General features: G+C 35.3%; 1 protein-coding gene across 1 annotated transcript in view; it reads right to left on the reverse strand.

The window, feature by feature from the left end:
• Nucleotides 1–17,151, reverse strand: part of SNX2 (sorting nexin 2) — a 79,572-nt gene that overhangs the window by 3,766 nt on the left and 58,655 nt on the right. The window contains exons 8-11 of the mRNA XM_010590414.3: nucleotides 11,183–11,258; nucleotides 10,166–10,279; nucleotides 9,817–9,910; nucleotides 8,259–8,464 (exon numbers count right to left, since the gene is read on the reverse strand). Of these exons, the coding sequence (XP_010588716.1) occupies nucleotides 8,259–8,464; nucleotides 9,817–9,910; nucleotides 10,166–10,279; nucleotides 11,183–11,258 (490 nt within the window). The remainder of the gene's footprint in view (nucleotides 1–8,258; nucleotides 8,465–9,816; nucleotides 9,911–10,165; nucleotides 10,280–11,182; nucleotides 11,259–17,151) is intronic.

Here is a 17,151-nt window from a genome sequence, read left to right on the forward strand (position 1 = left end):
TAATGAAGAAACGGACAAACGACTCTAACAGAACAATTCACCAAGTCTACCATTTCTCTCAAGTGGTCTGGCGGAGCAAGTGAAAGGAGGCAGAAAATGAAATATAGGCATGAGAATAATTAGAAGTCTCAGGAAAGAACTGACAGATAAGATGGGAGAATCCAATGATAATTCCTGTCCTACCTTGACTTTGGGGATACATTAATACTATTTTAGTATTTACTAATCAAATAAATGAAACATGTTAATAAATCAGGTAGAACAGAAAACATTAAACCATAAAACGATTTTAATTTCTTCCAAATAAAACACTTTGAGGATCAAGAAGCAGTAAATACATGTTTCTATAAGGACCTTCTAAAGAGAAATATGTACGTAGTATATTGTAAGAAACAATGCAGGATTTGGAATAAATCAACTTTGGATTCTAATACTAGTTTTATCACTGTATGATATTGGGTAAACTTATTTCATTTCTCTAAGCCATAATTCCCCCATATGTAAACAGGGAGAAATGATACTTTGTAGATGAGAAATAACATGAAATGTATATAGCACAAATAATTTAATTTAGTGGATGCTGGATGACACAAATCTTTTGCAGCTGGCTGCTAACCTAAAGGCTGGAGGGTCGAACCCACCTAGTGGCTCAGTGGAAGAAAAGCCCTGGTGATTTGCTTCCTAAAGATTACAGCCAAGAAAACCCTATGGAGTAGTTCTCCTCTGTAACACATGGGGTTGCCATGAGTCAAGGGGCCGACTCAATGGCAGCTAATAACAAAAAACATTATGGATTATTTCTAAGTACCACATATATATAAATTTAGTTGATTAATTCTAGATTTCTATTAAAATGTAAATAATAATTTTGTTATATAAAAAAATAACAATTGAACCACACGTATACAATACACCATATTTCCAAAACATATGCAACAGCATTAAAAAACCCAATCAACCAGAAACCAAAGTATTTTTTTCCCAAAGAGGTTGTATACATCTTAAATTAAAAAATGCTCTCTTGATGAGTTCTATGAAATTTGAAAGAATATATAATTTATGACCTCTTCCATTTTTATACTGGTAATACTTTATATTGCTCTCTAAATCCTTTAAAACTCAATCTCTAGAGAAACAGGGCCATATTAGCTCTTAATTTGTAAACTCCTGTTTAGTAACAATTTGTTTACTTAAAACATATACCAATAAAGGGCAAAAGTTACCCAAAAGCCCTTTAATTTCAGTATTTAAGTTCTTCTTAATATGTATCAGCTGATTTTTCATTAATATGCTGAATCTAAACTAATTTGGTCCCTGCACAATTTATTATCTCACAATATTCCAGAACCATCTCATATTTATTGTATACAGATGTAGGAGGTATGGTAAGGGCCAGACTAAGTCAGGTTATTTAACAAAAAAAAAATCAACTCTATACGAATCAACTTTTTACTACCCTTGCAACACAAAAATAGAAAAAAAAAAAAGGAATCAGAACAGTATTTAAACTCCTAACAAGACTATTAAATCAAGTAAATCCAAAGTTCATGCTTCCCCTTATGTGAAGATGCTAATCCATACCAGTGAGAGGTTTACACTGCTCATCCACTTAGGTCCTTCATCCACTGCCTAAAATTTATGGTACACATTTGTATACAAGTTGCTCTAAGATGAAATTGCAGTTACGGAACAGTTTTCTGAGCCTGGCAGGAAATTTAACCCTGTATCTTTGATTTCATTAATACCATATTCTAATTCAATGAATCTGGAACTATGCTGCCCAGCTTCCTAGGATTTTGAAGGGAATGCTACAATAGTTAGAGCTAAGCAATGAAACCGGTAAACTCCTTGAGGAAACCATTTGTTGATTTTTTAAAAAATTGTTTGATATATTTTATAAATTGGGATTCCTGGTGAGAATTCTTGTATGAAAAGTTCTAGTGCTACTAACGGGAGCCCTGGCTGTGCAAAGATTAAACACTCAGCTGCTAACTGAAAGGCTGGTGGTTTGAACACACTCAGTGGCTCTGCAGGCGAAAGACCTGGCGATCTACCTCCATGAAGATTACAGCCTAGGAAGCCCTATGGGATAGTTCCTCTCTGTCCCACAGGGTCGCTATGAGTCAGAATAGAGGCACACGAAACAAGCGTTCAGAACACTGAATACCATTGTAGTCAATGACTGGCACTACTCCAGTGGTTCACAGAAGGCCATTACATAAGAAGGCATATAAAGGGTTGACCACCCAACAGATGTTAGCTTACAGCATTAGCCAAAACGTGGAGTCCTAGATAGATGTCAGATGACACGTACTGTAAAAAAGAGAAAACATGAGTTTTCTGGATATAAGCCCAGGTTTAGGCACTACTTTGAAATGGGTTAAATGTACCTCTTTCTTTCAGGCCCTAATTCCTGATGTTCTTAGGTCCCTACTTTGGCTCTATACTCTAACCCCCAAAGTACTACAAGTTCCAAAATTACCATCAGAAAAGTATTCTCAATATGAATAAAACAAAGGCTCATTAGTATTAAACAGCTATTAGAAATAGGTAAGATAAAAACACAGAAGAAAGCTGGGCAAAGGAGATAAAACAGTTCATTCATAGAAAGAGATGCAAATGGCTTATCATTTTAAAAGATGCCTGCTCCTTAAATCCACATTAAGGATATTAAAACTTATACACAACAATATCTTCATCATTGGTTGGGAGAAGAAGGAACTCATATGTCAGTGGAGCATAAAGAAATATGATCTCTTTACACAGTAATTTACCAATGTTCATTGAAATTTAAAATACATATACCCTTTGGCTAGCAATTCTACTTCTAGGACTTCTATACTCAAAGACTTATCAAGATACTGGATATTCTTTAAGATTAGACTGGTTAAATAATTCAAGGTATAAATACACATACATACACTATATGATGAAAGAAAATTAGTTTCATATACATGGATAATTCTGTAAAGAGCCACAAAGAAGCTAACTTGACTGACGAGAGAGAGACTAGAGGCCTTAAGCAGAAGGAAAATTTACTTTTTTGGGCTTTGGGCTGTTAAATTATTATGTACATGTATTACTTTTTCAAAAAACAAATAAATTAGCTTAAGACAAGGAGCCTGGGTAGCACAATGAATAAGTATTCAGACGCTAACTGAAAGCTTGGCAGTTCGAACTCACCCAGCGGCTCTTCGGGAGAAAGACCTGATGACCTGCTTCTGTAAAGATTACAGCCTGGCAAACCCTATGAGGCAGTTCTACTCTGTCACATGGGGTCACTGTAAGTTGAAAATTGACTTGATGTACCTAACAACAGTTTAAAACAAAAAACCTAACAAAAACCTCACAAAAATTACTTATCAGCCACTTCCATAATTTCTCGTTATGACTTGACCATAGCTCTTTAATCCTCTTTTAGTCACTGAATCACTAATTCAGCATTTCCCAAAGTGTGTCCCACAAATGTTAACAGACATTAGTGGAAAAGGATTCTGTTCATATGAATTTGGGAGCCTCTGAATTAAACAGTCAAATGACTTAATTTTTTTTTAAACCCTAGACAGTTCCGAGCATTCTCAATCTCTAAGACAGAGATATTATATATATTATTTCATAAACTTAGCTGCCTGTGGTACATCTTGGTGCCAGTATTCTATAGAGAAAAAAACACATGTCAGGAAATAGGGATATAACTGTAGTAGTAGGCAACATAAAAATACAGTGAAAAGATTTTGACAATACGAGGGAAGCTGTTTTTGAGGGACCCACACCCATTACACAGGCAGGCCATCCCTGCCAGGCAGTGTTCTCCCAGGTTAGCACTTCTTAGCAGAGACTCCTTCCCATAAACACTTCCCAGCTTCCCTTTTTAAACTTAACAGATTTTTAAAAAGTGTCATATATTTTTGGGGGTCATATTTTTAAGACATCTTTTACACTTGCAGGAGCTCTGGAATGAAGTAAGAGTAGGTGGGGTAGAAACAGGAATCACCACCCATGAGCTGGATTTCCAAATATCACAAGTTGCCTTACATAATGAACTATATTCTCGTACCTACTATCTTTACTACCATCTTTAAATTACTGAAAAGAAAAATTAGCCACCACAGAATATAAAAATTTAAAACGAATATAACAGTATATAAGAGTTGGTAAACTGGTAAATTTACCAAACCTAAGAAAGCACCATTCTTTGGTAATAACTGCCACCGTTAGCATGAGGACAGAATCTTCAATAAATATGCACTGTATTGATGTTCTAATTGTAGGTGAATACTAATTTGATCAAGACTTTAGCTGAAAATTTTGTATAAGAAGTCAAGGAACAAGCTCTCTAACTTTATGTTTGAATTCAAGGTAAAAGGTTAAATACTCAGTTCTCCTCCTACCCCATAATAATGAATATTCAAAAAATTATTTGAAAACACCGTAATATTTTAAAGAATATTCTGAAACGTGATAGATTAAATATACTCGGTTCAGTTTAACTGCCTGGCTATTGGTGATATCTGTAAAATACAAATTTTCATTAGTTAACAGAATTACTTTCTCAATTATTCAGAAACTGAAGACTACCTGGGGTTAAGTATTAGCATTGCTGTTGTTGTTAGGTGCCGTCCAGTCAGTTCTGACTCATAGCAACCCTATATGAAACAGAACGAAACACTGCCCGGTCCTGCGCCATCCTTACAATCGTTATGCTTGAGCTCATTGTTGCAGCCACTGCGTCAATCAACCTCATTAAGGGTCTTCCTCTTTTCTGCTGACCCTGTACTTTGCCAAGCATGATGTCTTTCTCCAGGGACTGATCCCTCCTGACAACATGTCCAAAGTATGTAAGACACAGTCTCGCCATCCTTGCCTAAGGAGCATTCTGGCCACACTTCTTCCAAGACAGATTTGTTCATTCTTTTATTCTATATTCTTCACCAACACCACAATTCAAGGCGTCAATCCTTCTTCGGTCTTCCTTATTCACTGTCGAGCTTTCACATGCATATGATGTGACTGAAAATACCATGGCTTGGGACAGGCGCACCTTAGTCTTCAGGGTGACATCTTAGCTCTTCAACACTTTAAAGAGGTCCTTTGCAGCAGATTTGCCCAATGCAATGTGTCTTTTGATTTCTTGACTGCTGCTTCCATGGCTTTGATTGTGGATCCAAGTAAAATCAAATCCTTGACAACTTCAATCTTTTCTCCGTTTATCATGATGTTGCTCATGGGTCCAGTTGTGAGGATTTTTGTTTTCTTTATGTGGAGGTGTAATCCATACTGAAGGCTCTGGTCTTTGATCTTCATTAGTAAGTGCTTCAAGTCCTCTTCACTTTCAGCAAGCAAGGTTGTGTCATCTGCATAACAGGTTGTTAATGAGTCTTCCTCCAACCTTGGTGCCCCATTCTTCTTCATATAGTCCAGCTTCTCGTATTGTATGTTCAGTATACAGATTAAATAGGTATGGTGAAAGAATACAACCCTGATGCACACCTTTCCTGACTTTAAACCAATCAGTATCCCCTTGTTCTGTCCGAACAACCGCCTCTTGATCTATGTAAATGCTCCTCATGAGCACAAGTGTTCTGGAATTCCCACTCTTCGCAGTGTTATCCACAATTTGTTATGATCCACACAGTCGAATGCCTTTGCATAGTCAATAAAACACAGGTAAACATCCTTCTGGTATTCTCTGCTTTCAGCCAGGGTCCATCTGACATTAGCAATGATATCCCTGGTTCCACGTCCTCTTCTGAAACCAGCCTGAATTTCTGGCAGTTCCCTGTCAGTATACTGCTGCAGCCGTTTTTGAATGATCTTCAGCAAAATTTTGCTTGTGTGTGATATTAATGATATTGTTCTATAATTTCCACATTCGGTTGGATCACCTGTCTTGGCAATAGACATAAATATGGATCTCTTCCAGTCAGCTGGCCAGGAAGCTGTCTTCCATATTTCTTGGCATAGACGAGTGAGCACCTCCAGCGCTGCATCTGTTTGTTGAAACACTTCAATTGATATTCCATCAGTTCCTGGAGCCTCGTTTTTCACCAATGCCTTCAGAGTAGTTTGGACTTCTTCCTTCAGTACCATCGGTTCTTGATCATATGCTACCTCTTGAAATGGTTGAATATCGACTAATTCTTTTTGGTATAATGACTCTGTGTATTCCTTCCATCTTCTTTTGATGCTTCCTGCGTCGTTTAAAATTTTCCCCATGGAATCCTTCACTATTACAACTCGAGGCCTGAAATTTTTCTTCAGTTCTTTCAGCTTAAGAAACGCCGAGCATGCTCTTCCCTTTTGGTTTTCCATCTCCAGCTCTTTGCACATGTCATTATAATACTTTACTTTGTCTTCTCGAGAGCCCTGAAATCTTCTGTTCAGTTCTTTTACGTCATCAATTCTTCCTTTTGCTTTAGCTGCTCGACGCTCAAGAGCAAGTTTCAGAGTCTTCTCTGACATCCATCTTGGTCTTTTCTTTCTTTCCTGTCTTTTCAGTGATCTCTTGCTTTCTTCATGGATGATGTCCTTGATGTCATTCCACAACTCGTCTGGTCTTCGGTCACTAGTGTTCAATGTGTCAAATCTGTTCTTGAGATGGCCTCTAAATTCAGATGGGGTATACTCAAGGTCATATTTTGGCTCTCGTGGACTTGCTCTGATTTTCTTCAGTTTCAGGTTGAACTTGCATATGAGCAATTGATGGTCTGTTCCACAGTCAGCCCCTGGCCTTGTTCTGACTGATGATATGGAGCTTTTCCATCGTCTCTTTCCACAGATGTAGTCAATTTGATTTCTGTGTGTTCCATCTGGCGAGGTCCATGTGTAGAGTCGCCATTTATGTTGGTGAAAGAAGGTATCTGTCAGTTTGTCATACTGTGGAGGCTTCTGTGCTGCTGTGATGCTGGAAGCTATGCCACTGGTATTCAGATACCAGCAGGGTCACCCACAGAGGAAAGGTTTCAGCTGAGCTTCCAGACTAAGACAGACTAGGAAGAAGGACCCGGCAGTCTACTTCTGAAAAACATTAGCCAGTGAACACCTTATGAATAGCCGCGGAACACTGTCAGATATAGTGCTGGAAGATGAGCCCCCCAGGTTGGAAGGCACTCAAAAGATGACTGGGGAAGAGTTGCCTCCTCAAAGTAGAGTCGACCTTAATGATGTGGATGGAGTAAGGCTTTCGGGACCTTCATTTGCTCATGTGGCATGACTCAAAATGAGAAGAAACAGCTGCAAACATCCATTAATAATCGGAACCTGGGATGTACGAAGTATGAATCTAGGAAAATTGGAAATCGACAAAAATGAAATGGAACGCATGAACATCGATATCCTAGGCATCAGTGAGCTGAAACAGACTGGTATTGGCCATTTTGAATCGGACAATCACATAGTCTACTATGCTGGGAATGACAACTTGAAGACGAATGGTGTTGCATTCATCATCAAAAAGAACGTTTCAAGATCTATCCTGAAGTACAACGCTGTCAGTGATAGGATAATATCCATACGCCTACAAGGAAGACCAGTTAATAAGACTATTATTCAAATTTACGCACCAACCACTAGGGCCAAAGATGAAGAAATAGAAGGTTTTTATCAGCTGCTGCAGTCTGAAATTGACCGAACATGCAATCAAGATGCATTGATAACGACTGGCGATTGGAATGGGAAAGTTGGAAACAAAGAAGAAGGATCAGTAGTTGGAAAACGTGGCCTTGGTGATAGAAACAATACCGGAGTATTAGCATTAGATACCCCAATTTATAATTTAATCTAGTCCCATCTTATCAATAAATACATTGTATGTACACATTAGAATATTTGATTATAGTCCAAATTCACGCTAAAGTCACCACTAAACATAGTCACTACAATAATTAGCTCTGGTTTTGTCCTGCTTCTTGTTACAGTCAGCATTATTAATGACAACATAGTCCAGTGGGTACTTTCAGTTGGTGCTACAATGAGTGAACAAATGCTGTTTGTTGCAAACTTTTATATGCAAGATTAAAAGTAAATGTTTAATATTTTTCATCTTATTTGGCATTCCTTAGACATCTTAATTTTGTCTATTGTATTGTCCAAGTCATAGGGGAAGAAATACTAAACTATTAATACTCATCTTGAAGCCAGTTTATATGTGGTAGCACAATATGGAATGTACACATTTAAATATGCGCCTAACAGGAAACCAAATTCTTCCTAATGCAAACCATTGTAGTGAAAAAGAAAGACTGCAAAATAGGGCTTACTTTCACTGCAGCAATAAGACGAATGTAGTCACTAAGTAGTTCTGAAAACATATAGAAGTCAGCAAAAGCTTGTTCTTGATGTAACTGGTCTATCTTCTCCTCAACCTCAGCAAGTTGTGACAAAGCTCTAGATAAAGCAGTATGATCCTCAGAATTACCTAACATGGCAGCACTTTTAGCAAAAGCAGCTGTGTTGGCTGAAAGTTCTGAAATAAAAAGTATTCATTTTTAGTGTTCATTAGTAAAGTAAAGTAAAAAAAAAAAAAAGCATTGATTTTCTACTTCTAAATTTTATCTATTCACAAATAATATTTTAAAATAATTAATAACCATAACTGTAAGCACTCAAAAAATTACCCAAAATTATGAAGAACCACTGCCCATATTTCCAGAGGCAGAATTATGCTTAAATAATTTAGAATAATAATCTGCCTCCCCTTTCTCTCCAAAAGTGCTCGCTCTTTTCTCTGTCCATTCGTAAAAAAGATAAGAAATGTATTTTTAATTATAGAGAGCACTGGGGACACTCAACAATTAATTTATACCACATACTTTGGTCTTTAAACATTTGTCAGTGAAGACAATGTCCATAGTTTTTAAGGACAAAACTAACAGGAGAAAGGAAAGGTAAAATTGTATAAACAATTCCAATAAATCTTATTCTTTTTTCTTTGTTGTACAACAATGCTCAGTAGAGTATTAAAATTTCAAAAACCATTTTTGGACATAACCATTACAGATATTCTAAACACAGAAAAACATATTTACAGACTAGCAATGGTCAATGACTAACAACCACATTGCCTGGGAGTTGCTCTGCATTATATAAAGTTCTTGAAAAGAACCATAAAGTCCATTCCCTAAGAGATATAACTCATATGCCAAAGCTGTTAAAAAATACAACAGTAAATGCACTAGTAGGTTTCTGTGATTATTTTAAGAAAATGCATTTCTTACAATGGCACATATCAAATTTATTTATTAAATATTTTAGAAAGCTGACATTAAAAGCCTAACTTGTATTCTTTGAAGAAAAAGAAAGGACGAAACCACTATGGTTTAATAAAATTACAACTCAAAATTTCTATGAACTTAGACAAACCCAGATTTTCAAATATCCCCATGTTGAAAAATAAATATTTCAAAGGATTTTCCATGAAATACAGGCAGATCAAATAGATATTTTCAACAAAATCTTCAAATACCAGTTTTAAAATCTCAAATTTTTAATTATAATCAAAGTTACTAATAAGATATCTTTATTCATTGAATTGTAAATACATTTAACAAAGAGTTAATCAAGTGAACAACAGTTTTAATTCAGAGTTCAAGACACGCTTTTATAAGCTCAGGATTTTTCTACTTCTAAACTGGAAGCTAGGTTAAAACAGAACAAAAAAATTTAAATAACAGTTCAAACAGAAAAACATTCCCTTTAGTTATTGTTTTCTGTCTTCCATAATAACCTCAGAATATTCATTTTAATACAACTTAAATGAAATATTTTAATTAGCTTTATGGTAAAAAAAAAAACACATAAATAACAAGGCAAACAAACCTTTTCGATGACAGACCAAGGCTTCAACGCTGGCATGAAGTTTCTTAAGTTGCTGATCCAGATTCTCAAATTGCTGCTGCTTTTCTTCAAACCACTAAGAAAAAAATGAAAAATGGAGCTAATTTAGCAAGAACAAACCACTGTAAATTAGGTTACCAATAGCAAGCTACATTCCTTGTTTTAAAACAACAAATTAACCGTGTATAACCATGGTAGTCAACTGATGTGGCTGAGAAAACTAAATTCAATAAGCAAATTAATATCCTATTTTCTACTTGTACAGCTTTAAAATGCAATTGTTGGGCTCATTAATTCATCTCATTATTCAAGTCGAAAAATCAGTTCTTACTGCATCCGATTCATTCATCTTGATTGTCATTTTGTTGACAGCGTCGGCGGCCTTGTTCACCATCCTCAATATTCCTGCTCCACTCAGGGCTTGTGTATTAACTGCTCTAGGCAGCTGGAATTGAATGACAAATAAGGGCAAACAAACCGGTTAAAAGCCTGGAGGTTTAACTAGGCACAAAAGGGACCCTCTTCCTCAGGTTAAAAAAAAAAAAGGGAAGAAAAGGAGGTTGTATTTTCTTCACTCTCATACATTTCAATAGTAGGACCTAATTTCTCAAATGTACTACTTGTACATTCTCAAAGGAAAACTTAAAAAATACACTTTCCATTTGCTTCTCTTCTGCACGTTTACATTTAGATGGAACAAACACCCTGTTTGTCAAAGTATATTAAGAAATCGTCAAGCACCTTAACACTGGCCACCTGTTTCCTAGCACAAATAAACTGTTCATAAGGAAAGAAAAAGGAATCTTGAGAAAAATCTCTTTATGCTGTTAGGATTATATGGTTGAGTACTTTTAAAATTCTAAGACTCAAATAAAAAATAAAATTAAATAAATAAATGCAAACAGTAGCAATTAGAAATCTATACGTGCCAAACATCCCAAATACAAAGAGTAGCACTATTATAAGTTAATTTAGGCTCTTTCAAGTAAAAAAACCTTAATAAGGATATTAGAAAATATATACAAAAATACATCCAACTACCTCTAAAATGAGATCTGAATAGCTTATTTCAACACAATGCCTAAGCAACAACTTAGGGTATTGAAAGTCTGACTACACATAAATCACTCTCTTAAATCTTCTTTTAAATTTTCAAGAAAGGGGCTGATCATTCTGCAAATATCAGTGCAAAGATATTTTGCTAGTAATTTAGTTAAGTTACTATAAGCCCTAAGTTAAAAAAAAAAGTTCATTAATTATTTGCTGAATATCTAAACTTATACAAATTATTATACTGATGAAAAGAATGAGAATATTTACATATAAACATTTAAAGTAGAAATAATACCTCAGAACTTTCCAAGAACTGCCTTAAATCAGGATCCTGTAGTAAAGTTGGATGCCTTACTGTTCGTTGAAGATACCTAGATTTAAGAATAAAATTGCTTCTTTATTTATCAGTAGCATTCTGTTAAATCTTATTGCAAAAGATTAAGAAGCTAGGTAAAAAAGGTATCTTAGTTTACCTCCTATCAGTCTGTCTTTGCTGTATTTAGAATTTTAGAGCAATTAAATATTAAAAAGCTTTGTGTCCATCTTTTGAAAATTGATGTTATCCCTCACTGCTTGTGTTTTTGGTTTCACAATTATATAAAAAAAGAGATGGTGGGGATGAAAGGATGGGAGTGGCTAAATAAATTTATCACTGCAAAGTGTTAGAGTTGTAAAAAGGTGTATGAGCTTGTCCAGTAATTTTATCTTTGAGTAATATCAAAATGTTTCCAGTTATTACTTCAGAGTCCTATGATGTATATCACTATACATTCCAGTTAACTTTTTTCAATCTTACTGTTACAAAAATGGGAGGAAACCTACCAATTTTTTTCCATGTTGGCAGATTTAAATTATCACCATCGGCTTTGGTCTTTATTAGACAAGGACTAAATTTTCTTCAATATTTTTGTTTTAAATAAATGTATTCCTTACTGAAATAATGCATCACATAAAATACAAATGAAAAAGTAAAGGAAAACGCCACTATTAAATCACTATTTGCCCAACTTCAGTCATTTTCCTTTACTAGAAAAGCTCACATTTCTGTTGTCCATAATAAATTATCAGTCACCCTTCCATAAAAGGGAAAAAAAGGCCAACTATTAGATGATTCTTGATTACTTATCTAATCCCAGTTTAAAAATGCTGTCTTTTCCTAGATTAATGATTACATACAGTAACATTTCAAATATGTTAGTTTACCTCACTGTTAATATTATCTTTATTCTCTTTCTCTAGAATAAATGTAGTAATTTCTTCTATCTTTTTACAAGGTAGGCTTTAAATATGCCTGAAATTTAAGCATATCAGATATGCCTAACATTAATAAAGTTTCTGAAAAACAGTGATAATCTTCTCTAAAGTCAAATTCTATGCACTGATCAAAATGACTATTTTATCGATGTTTAAACGTTAACTTCCGTTCTTCAGTATTTAAATAAAACACATACCATATTAAGCTTCATTTTAAATCAGTAGCCCATGTAAGACGCCATTATAATAGAAATAGATCGTTTAATAGGTACGGGCATACAGTCCACATTGTGGTTTAAAAAACATTTGCTATGGGCGGTGGTTATACACATGATTAATATAATTGATATCACTAAAGTGTATACCTGAAAAAATGCTGAATTGGCAAATGTGTTACACATGGTTTTAAAACGAAAAAATTAAAAAATAAATTACTGCCTATATTATCAAAGCAATAAAAGAGATGCAGCAGGAACACTACTCCTGCAAGTTTAAGAAATGCTGGTATTTTCCGAGTGGAATTTTACTTACAATTTTAACACTGAAATTCTCCCAATACTATTAGGTAAGTTACTGAGCTGCTTAGACTGCTACTGCTTGAAGACATTTTGTGGAACTTGTTCATCTCAGTGTTCACAATAGCTAGTAAATAGCAGGCACTCAGACATTTGTAAAATAAACAAGCAGGAAGGAATATGTAAATCCAACCTTCAAGAAACAGTCTAGTATTTCGAACTGAAATATCAGTTATAAAACAACTTTCCAAAGTGGGCTCTGCAGAATACTAGTCCTTACACTCAAAAAAGTTTGAAATACACTACATACACATCCTTTTCTTCAAGATTTATAATGCACAGCAGCATACCACATATTAATATCCTGAGGAATCAATTTTGGGAAATGACTGTTGAGAAAAACAAAGTAAAACTTTCCTTTCTCCTAAGAGTTACAGGGAAGTAAAAAGCAACCAACTATTTAAAAAAAAAAAAAAAAAAAGGTATTAAGCTTATATAATGTTAAAGTTAAGAACAGAAACATTAAATGGATCTTAGAATAATGAATATCTAATTTTTTTTTTTAATAAATATATACCGATTCAGAATTAGGGTCAGAGAAGTTTGTAGAAATATATAGAAAAGATACAGAACAAAAACAGGAAAAGAATATAGGAAGAAGAAAAGAGGTATGGGGAGAAACAGAAATACAGAAGGAAGACAGAAAGATACAATGAGATTGATGCAAAGTATTCTACCCAACAGGAGGTGGTCAACGGTTGTTCTTCAGCTTCACTCTAGAGAAAGGTTACTGATAGATTTAGTCATGTGGGGCTTTTAAGTTCCTATCTAAGTACCTAAAATACAACAAAATAAAGCAGGTTATATAAAATGATTAAGAGAACAAAGTTAAAAATAATTATCTTGCTTGGAACTCTGACACACATGATAACAATGACAGAATAAAAAAGCAGAAGGCCTGGGTCTTTGATATTAATTTGTTCATTTAACAAATATTTATTGAGCACTTACTAGGTTTCAGGTACTGTTCTGTGTACTTTGGAATGTATCAGTGGACAAAAATGACCAAGATCCCTTTTCTCTTGTGGGGAGCTTATATTTTAGTAACAGAAGGCAGACAATAAACTATAAAAATAATAAACATAAATTATATAGTATGTGACAAGCTGAGAAGTGCTGTGGAAAAGAAGGAAGGATAGAACAGTAGGATAAATGGGATCAAGTGTGTGAGATGTGCTTGGTGGTAATTCAAACAGATGGGTCAAAATAAAAACTCATTGCTGTCAAGTCGATTCCAACTCATAGTGACCCAATAGGACAGAGTAGAACTGCCCCACAGGTGTTTCCAAGGAGTGGCTGGTAGATTCAAACTACTGACCTTTTGGTTAGCAGCCAAGCTCTTAACCACTACGCCACCAAGTCAGAATAGGCACCACTGAAAAGGTGATATTTGAACATTTGAACTTGAAAGAGGTAAGGGAGTTAGCCAGGTAGGCATCAGGGAACAAAGAATTCTAGGCAGAGAGAAGAGACAATAAAAAGAATGTAAGGTAGGAAGGAACATGCCTGGGATATTTGAGGAGCAGGAAAAAGGTCAGTGTGGCTAGAGTAGAGTGATCGAGGATTAAAAAAAAAAAACTTTTTTTTTTATGATCAAGGATTATATGAGATCAAATAGGTATCAGAGGTGGGTGGTGCAAGGTCATGTAAGGTCTTGTAGGTCGTTATAAAGACTTCAGGCTTTTATTCTGAGTGAAATGGGGAGTGATGATCTGACTTAGGTTTTAAAAGGATCACTCTAGTTACTGTGTTAAAAACAGAGCAAAGGTGCATGGATGGAAGAAGGGCCACTTAGCAGGCTACTAGAGTTAAGGCATTTGGATCAGGAAAAAAAAAAAAAGCCAGACCTGTTGCCATCAAATCAATTCTGACTCATAGTGACCCTATAGGACAGAGCAGACTGCCCCATAGTTTCCAAGAAGTGCCTGGTTGATTCGAACTGCTGACCTTTTGGTTAGCAGCCATAGCAATTAACCACTACACCACCAGGTTTTCCATTTGGACTAGAGCAGTCAGCAAACCGAAAAAACCAAACCCACTGCTGTTGAGTCAATTCCGGCTCATACCGACCCCATAAGACAAGGTAAAGTTGCCCAGTAGAGTTTCCAAGGAGTGCCTGGTAGATTTGAACTGCTGACCTTTTGGCTAGCTGCCATAGCTCTTAACCTCTATGCTACCAGGGTAGTCAATAGATGGTGATAGGATTTCTTGATAATTAGATAATCCCAAAAGGCTGTTATCTACCTCCAAACTTCTTGAAAGAGTTGGTTAATTTATCTACATTATCTGCTTAGGCCTTGTCAGGTGGGCTTTTAGGTGCTTTAAATAAACATAATCTTAACAGATATACTTCAACTTTAGAGATAAGGAAGAATGCACTGAAGTTAAGTAACTTGGTGATGGTCACACAGATAGTGTGTAGTAAGAGTGAGGCTTGAACTGACAACTGATTCTAAATCTTGTATTCCTGTACACTGTTATTATCAGGCTATACTGAATTTCTCAGCTTATATTTACAGAAGAGTGTCCTCACACGTAAAATAAAGTCAACAGGACCTTAAGGTAAGACGTGAAACGCTCTCAAGAAAATCAAACGTGCCATCTTACATCTTAGGGATACTCAATAGGTAGTCTCTGCTTACTTTACTAAGTGTGGCACAGGAGAGCTCTTGAGTACGTTACCACTCCCTTTCTCTTTCTAGGTTTTAATACCAGGCGTTTATCCTTTCCCTTTAAGACGGTCATCTGGATTCTCTAAGTTGAACAAATCAATAAATATGTAAATGATTACCATAGTATTGATAAAGTAATACAAACAGAAACACTTTCCTGACCAGGCTAGGTACCCCAAAAGAACTGTATGTCTGCACTAATGTTTAAATTTTTAGAAATGTCATAGGAAAACCACTTTAGAAAAGTCTGTTATAGGAAAGGTTAAGGAAAATGCGATTTTAAAATCTTATACAGATTCAAAAATAAATGTGCAAAAGTGGCTGGGACAGGGGAATTAGGAGAATTAGGATTACGGTCAAATCATTCCAGTTCCTTTGCTTGTATGCTTTCACATATATACTTTCCTTTGTCATTTTTTCTAATGCAAAAATGAACATTTCCTCACACTGTTCTTTTTTTCACTACTGCAAATTTCACTGAGGTAGCATTTAACAAGTAACATTTTTCTGTAAAGAAATTATCTTCACACACTAGTCAAGTTTCAGCATTTCTGTAAAACTTTCTTCTATGTTTCATACTGCATAAAGGTATGGTTAAATAAACCCGTTGCTGTCCAGTCGATTTCAACCCATAGCGACCCTACAGGACAGAGTAGAACCGCCCCACAGGGCTTCCAAGAGCAGCTGGCGTTTTTGAACTGCCAACTTTTTGGTTAGCAGCCTAGCTCTTAACCACTGTGTCACCAGGGCTCCTTAGTACTATAAAATGCAGTTAAGTTAGATGAAAGGTGAATGAAGAATCAAATTATGTGCCTTTGGTACAATAAATCTTCATTAAGTTACTTATCAAGCGTGCCATCCGAAATAGTTCAAATTTACTCATAGAAAAATAGGACCTGAAAGGTCTCTCAAAGGATTATGTTTATACTTTGAGAAAGGACTAAGTAAAATCAAGGCACAGCATTATCTACCTTTACTCTTAAAAATATTATCTATGGCCTCTCTCACAACAGAATCAATTCTAATGCCTAACCTAAACTTCTTTTGATGTAATTTAAATTCTTCTCTAGAGTAATTGCTGATTCTCACATCCATAATCCCATCTCTTATGTCTTCTATAATTTTAGATTTTAAAATACATGCTCTTTTGCTTTTTATCTGCAAATTGTTCAAAACTAACTTTACTGTGGCATTTTCTTAAAAATTAAAAAATTTACTATCATAAACCAGAAATTAAGTTGTCTTAAAAATTGTTCTTAAAAATAATTTACACCCCAGAGATACATATACCATTCTCTAAAACCTGTCGTACCCATCTCAACCACCAATTTTAAGCCAAAAATCAAAACAAAACAAAATCTATGAAACTAGAAAGTATTTCAAGCCTAGGTAACACCCACTCTATGAACAGACTATGTTCTAAAAGTTGGGCTTTAAAATAGTTTCAAATTCTGTTTTCTCACATTTTTAGCTTAGCAAGGAAGAAGTAAACATTAAGATTCTTGGAATGGAATTCCTCCTACTTCCCTTCTAGTCTGCCGCAATGAAAGCAAGTCTTCAAAGGTATAGGAGACGTGTAAAGTCAAGTATTGTAAGATAAGTACAGCATACACATTAGCCTTTAAGTATACAGTTAGTCAACTGAAGCAAGGGCTAATACTTTTGTATACTTTGGTTAAAATCAATTATACAAAAACAGGGGAGGGGACAAACCCACATTCTTCATGGTATTTAACGATGTTCTTACCAAGTGATAACTCAAA

This window comes from Loxodonta africana, chromosome 2 (assembly GCF_030014295.1).
Source record: "Loxodonta africana isolate mLoxAfr1 chromosome 2, mLoxAfr1.hap2, whole genome shotgun sequence".
NCBI lineage: Eukaryota > Metazoa > Chordata > Mammalia > Proboscidea > Elephantidae > Loxodonta > Loxodonta africana.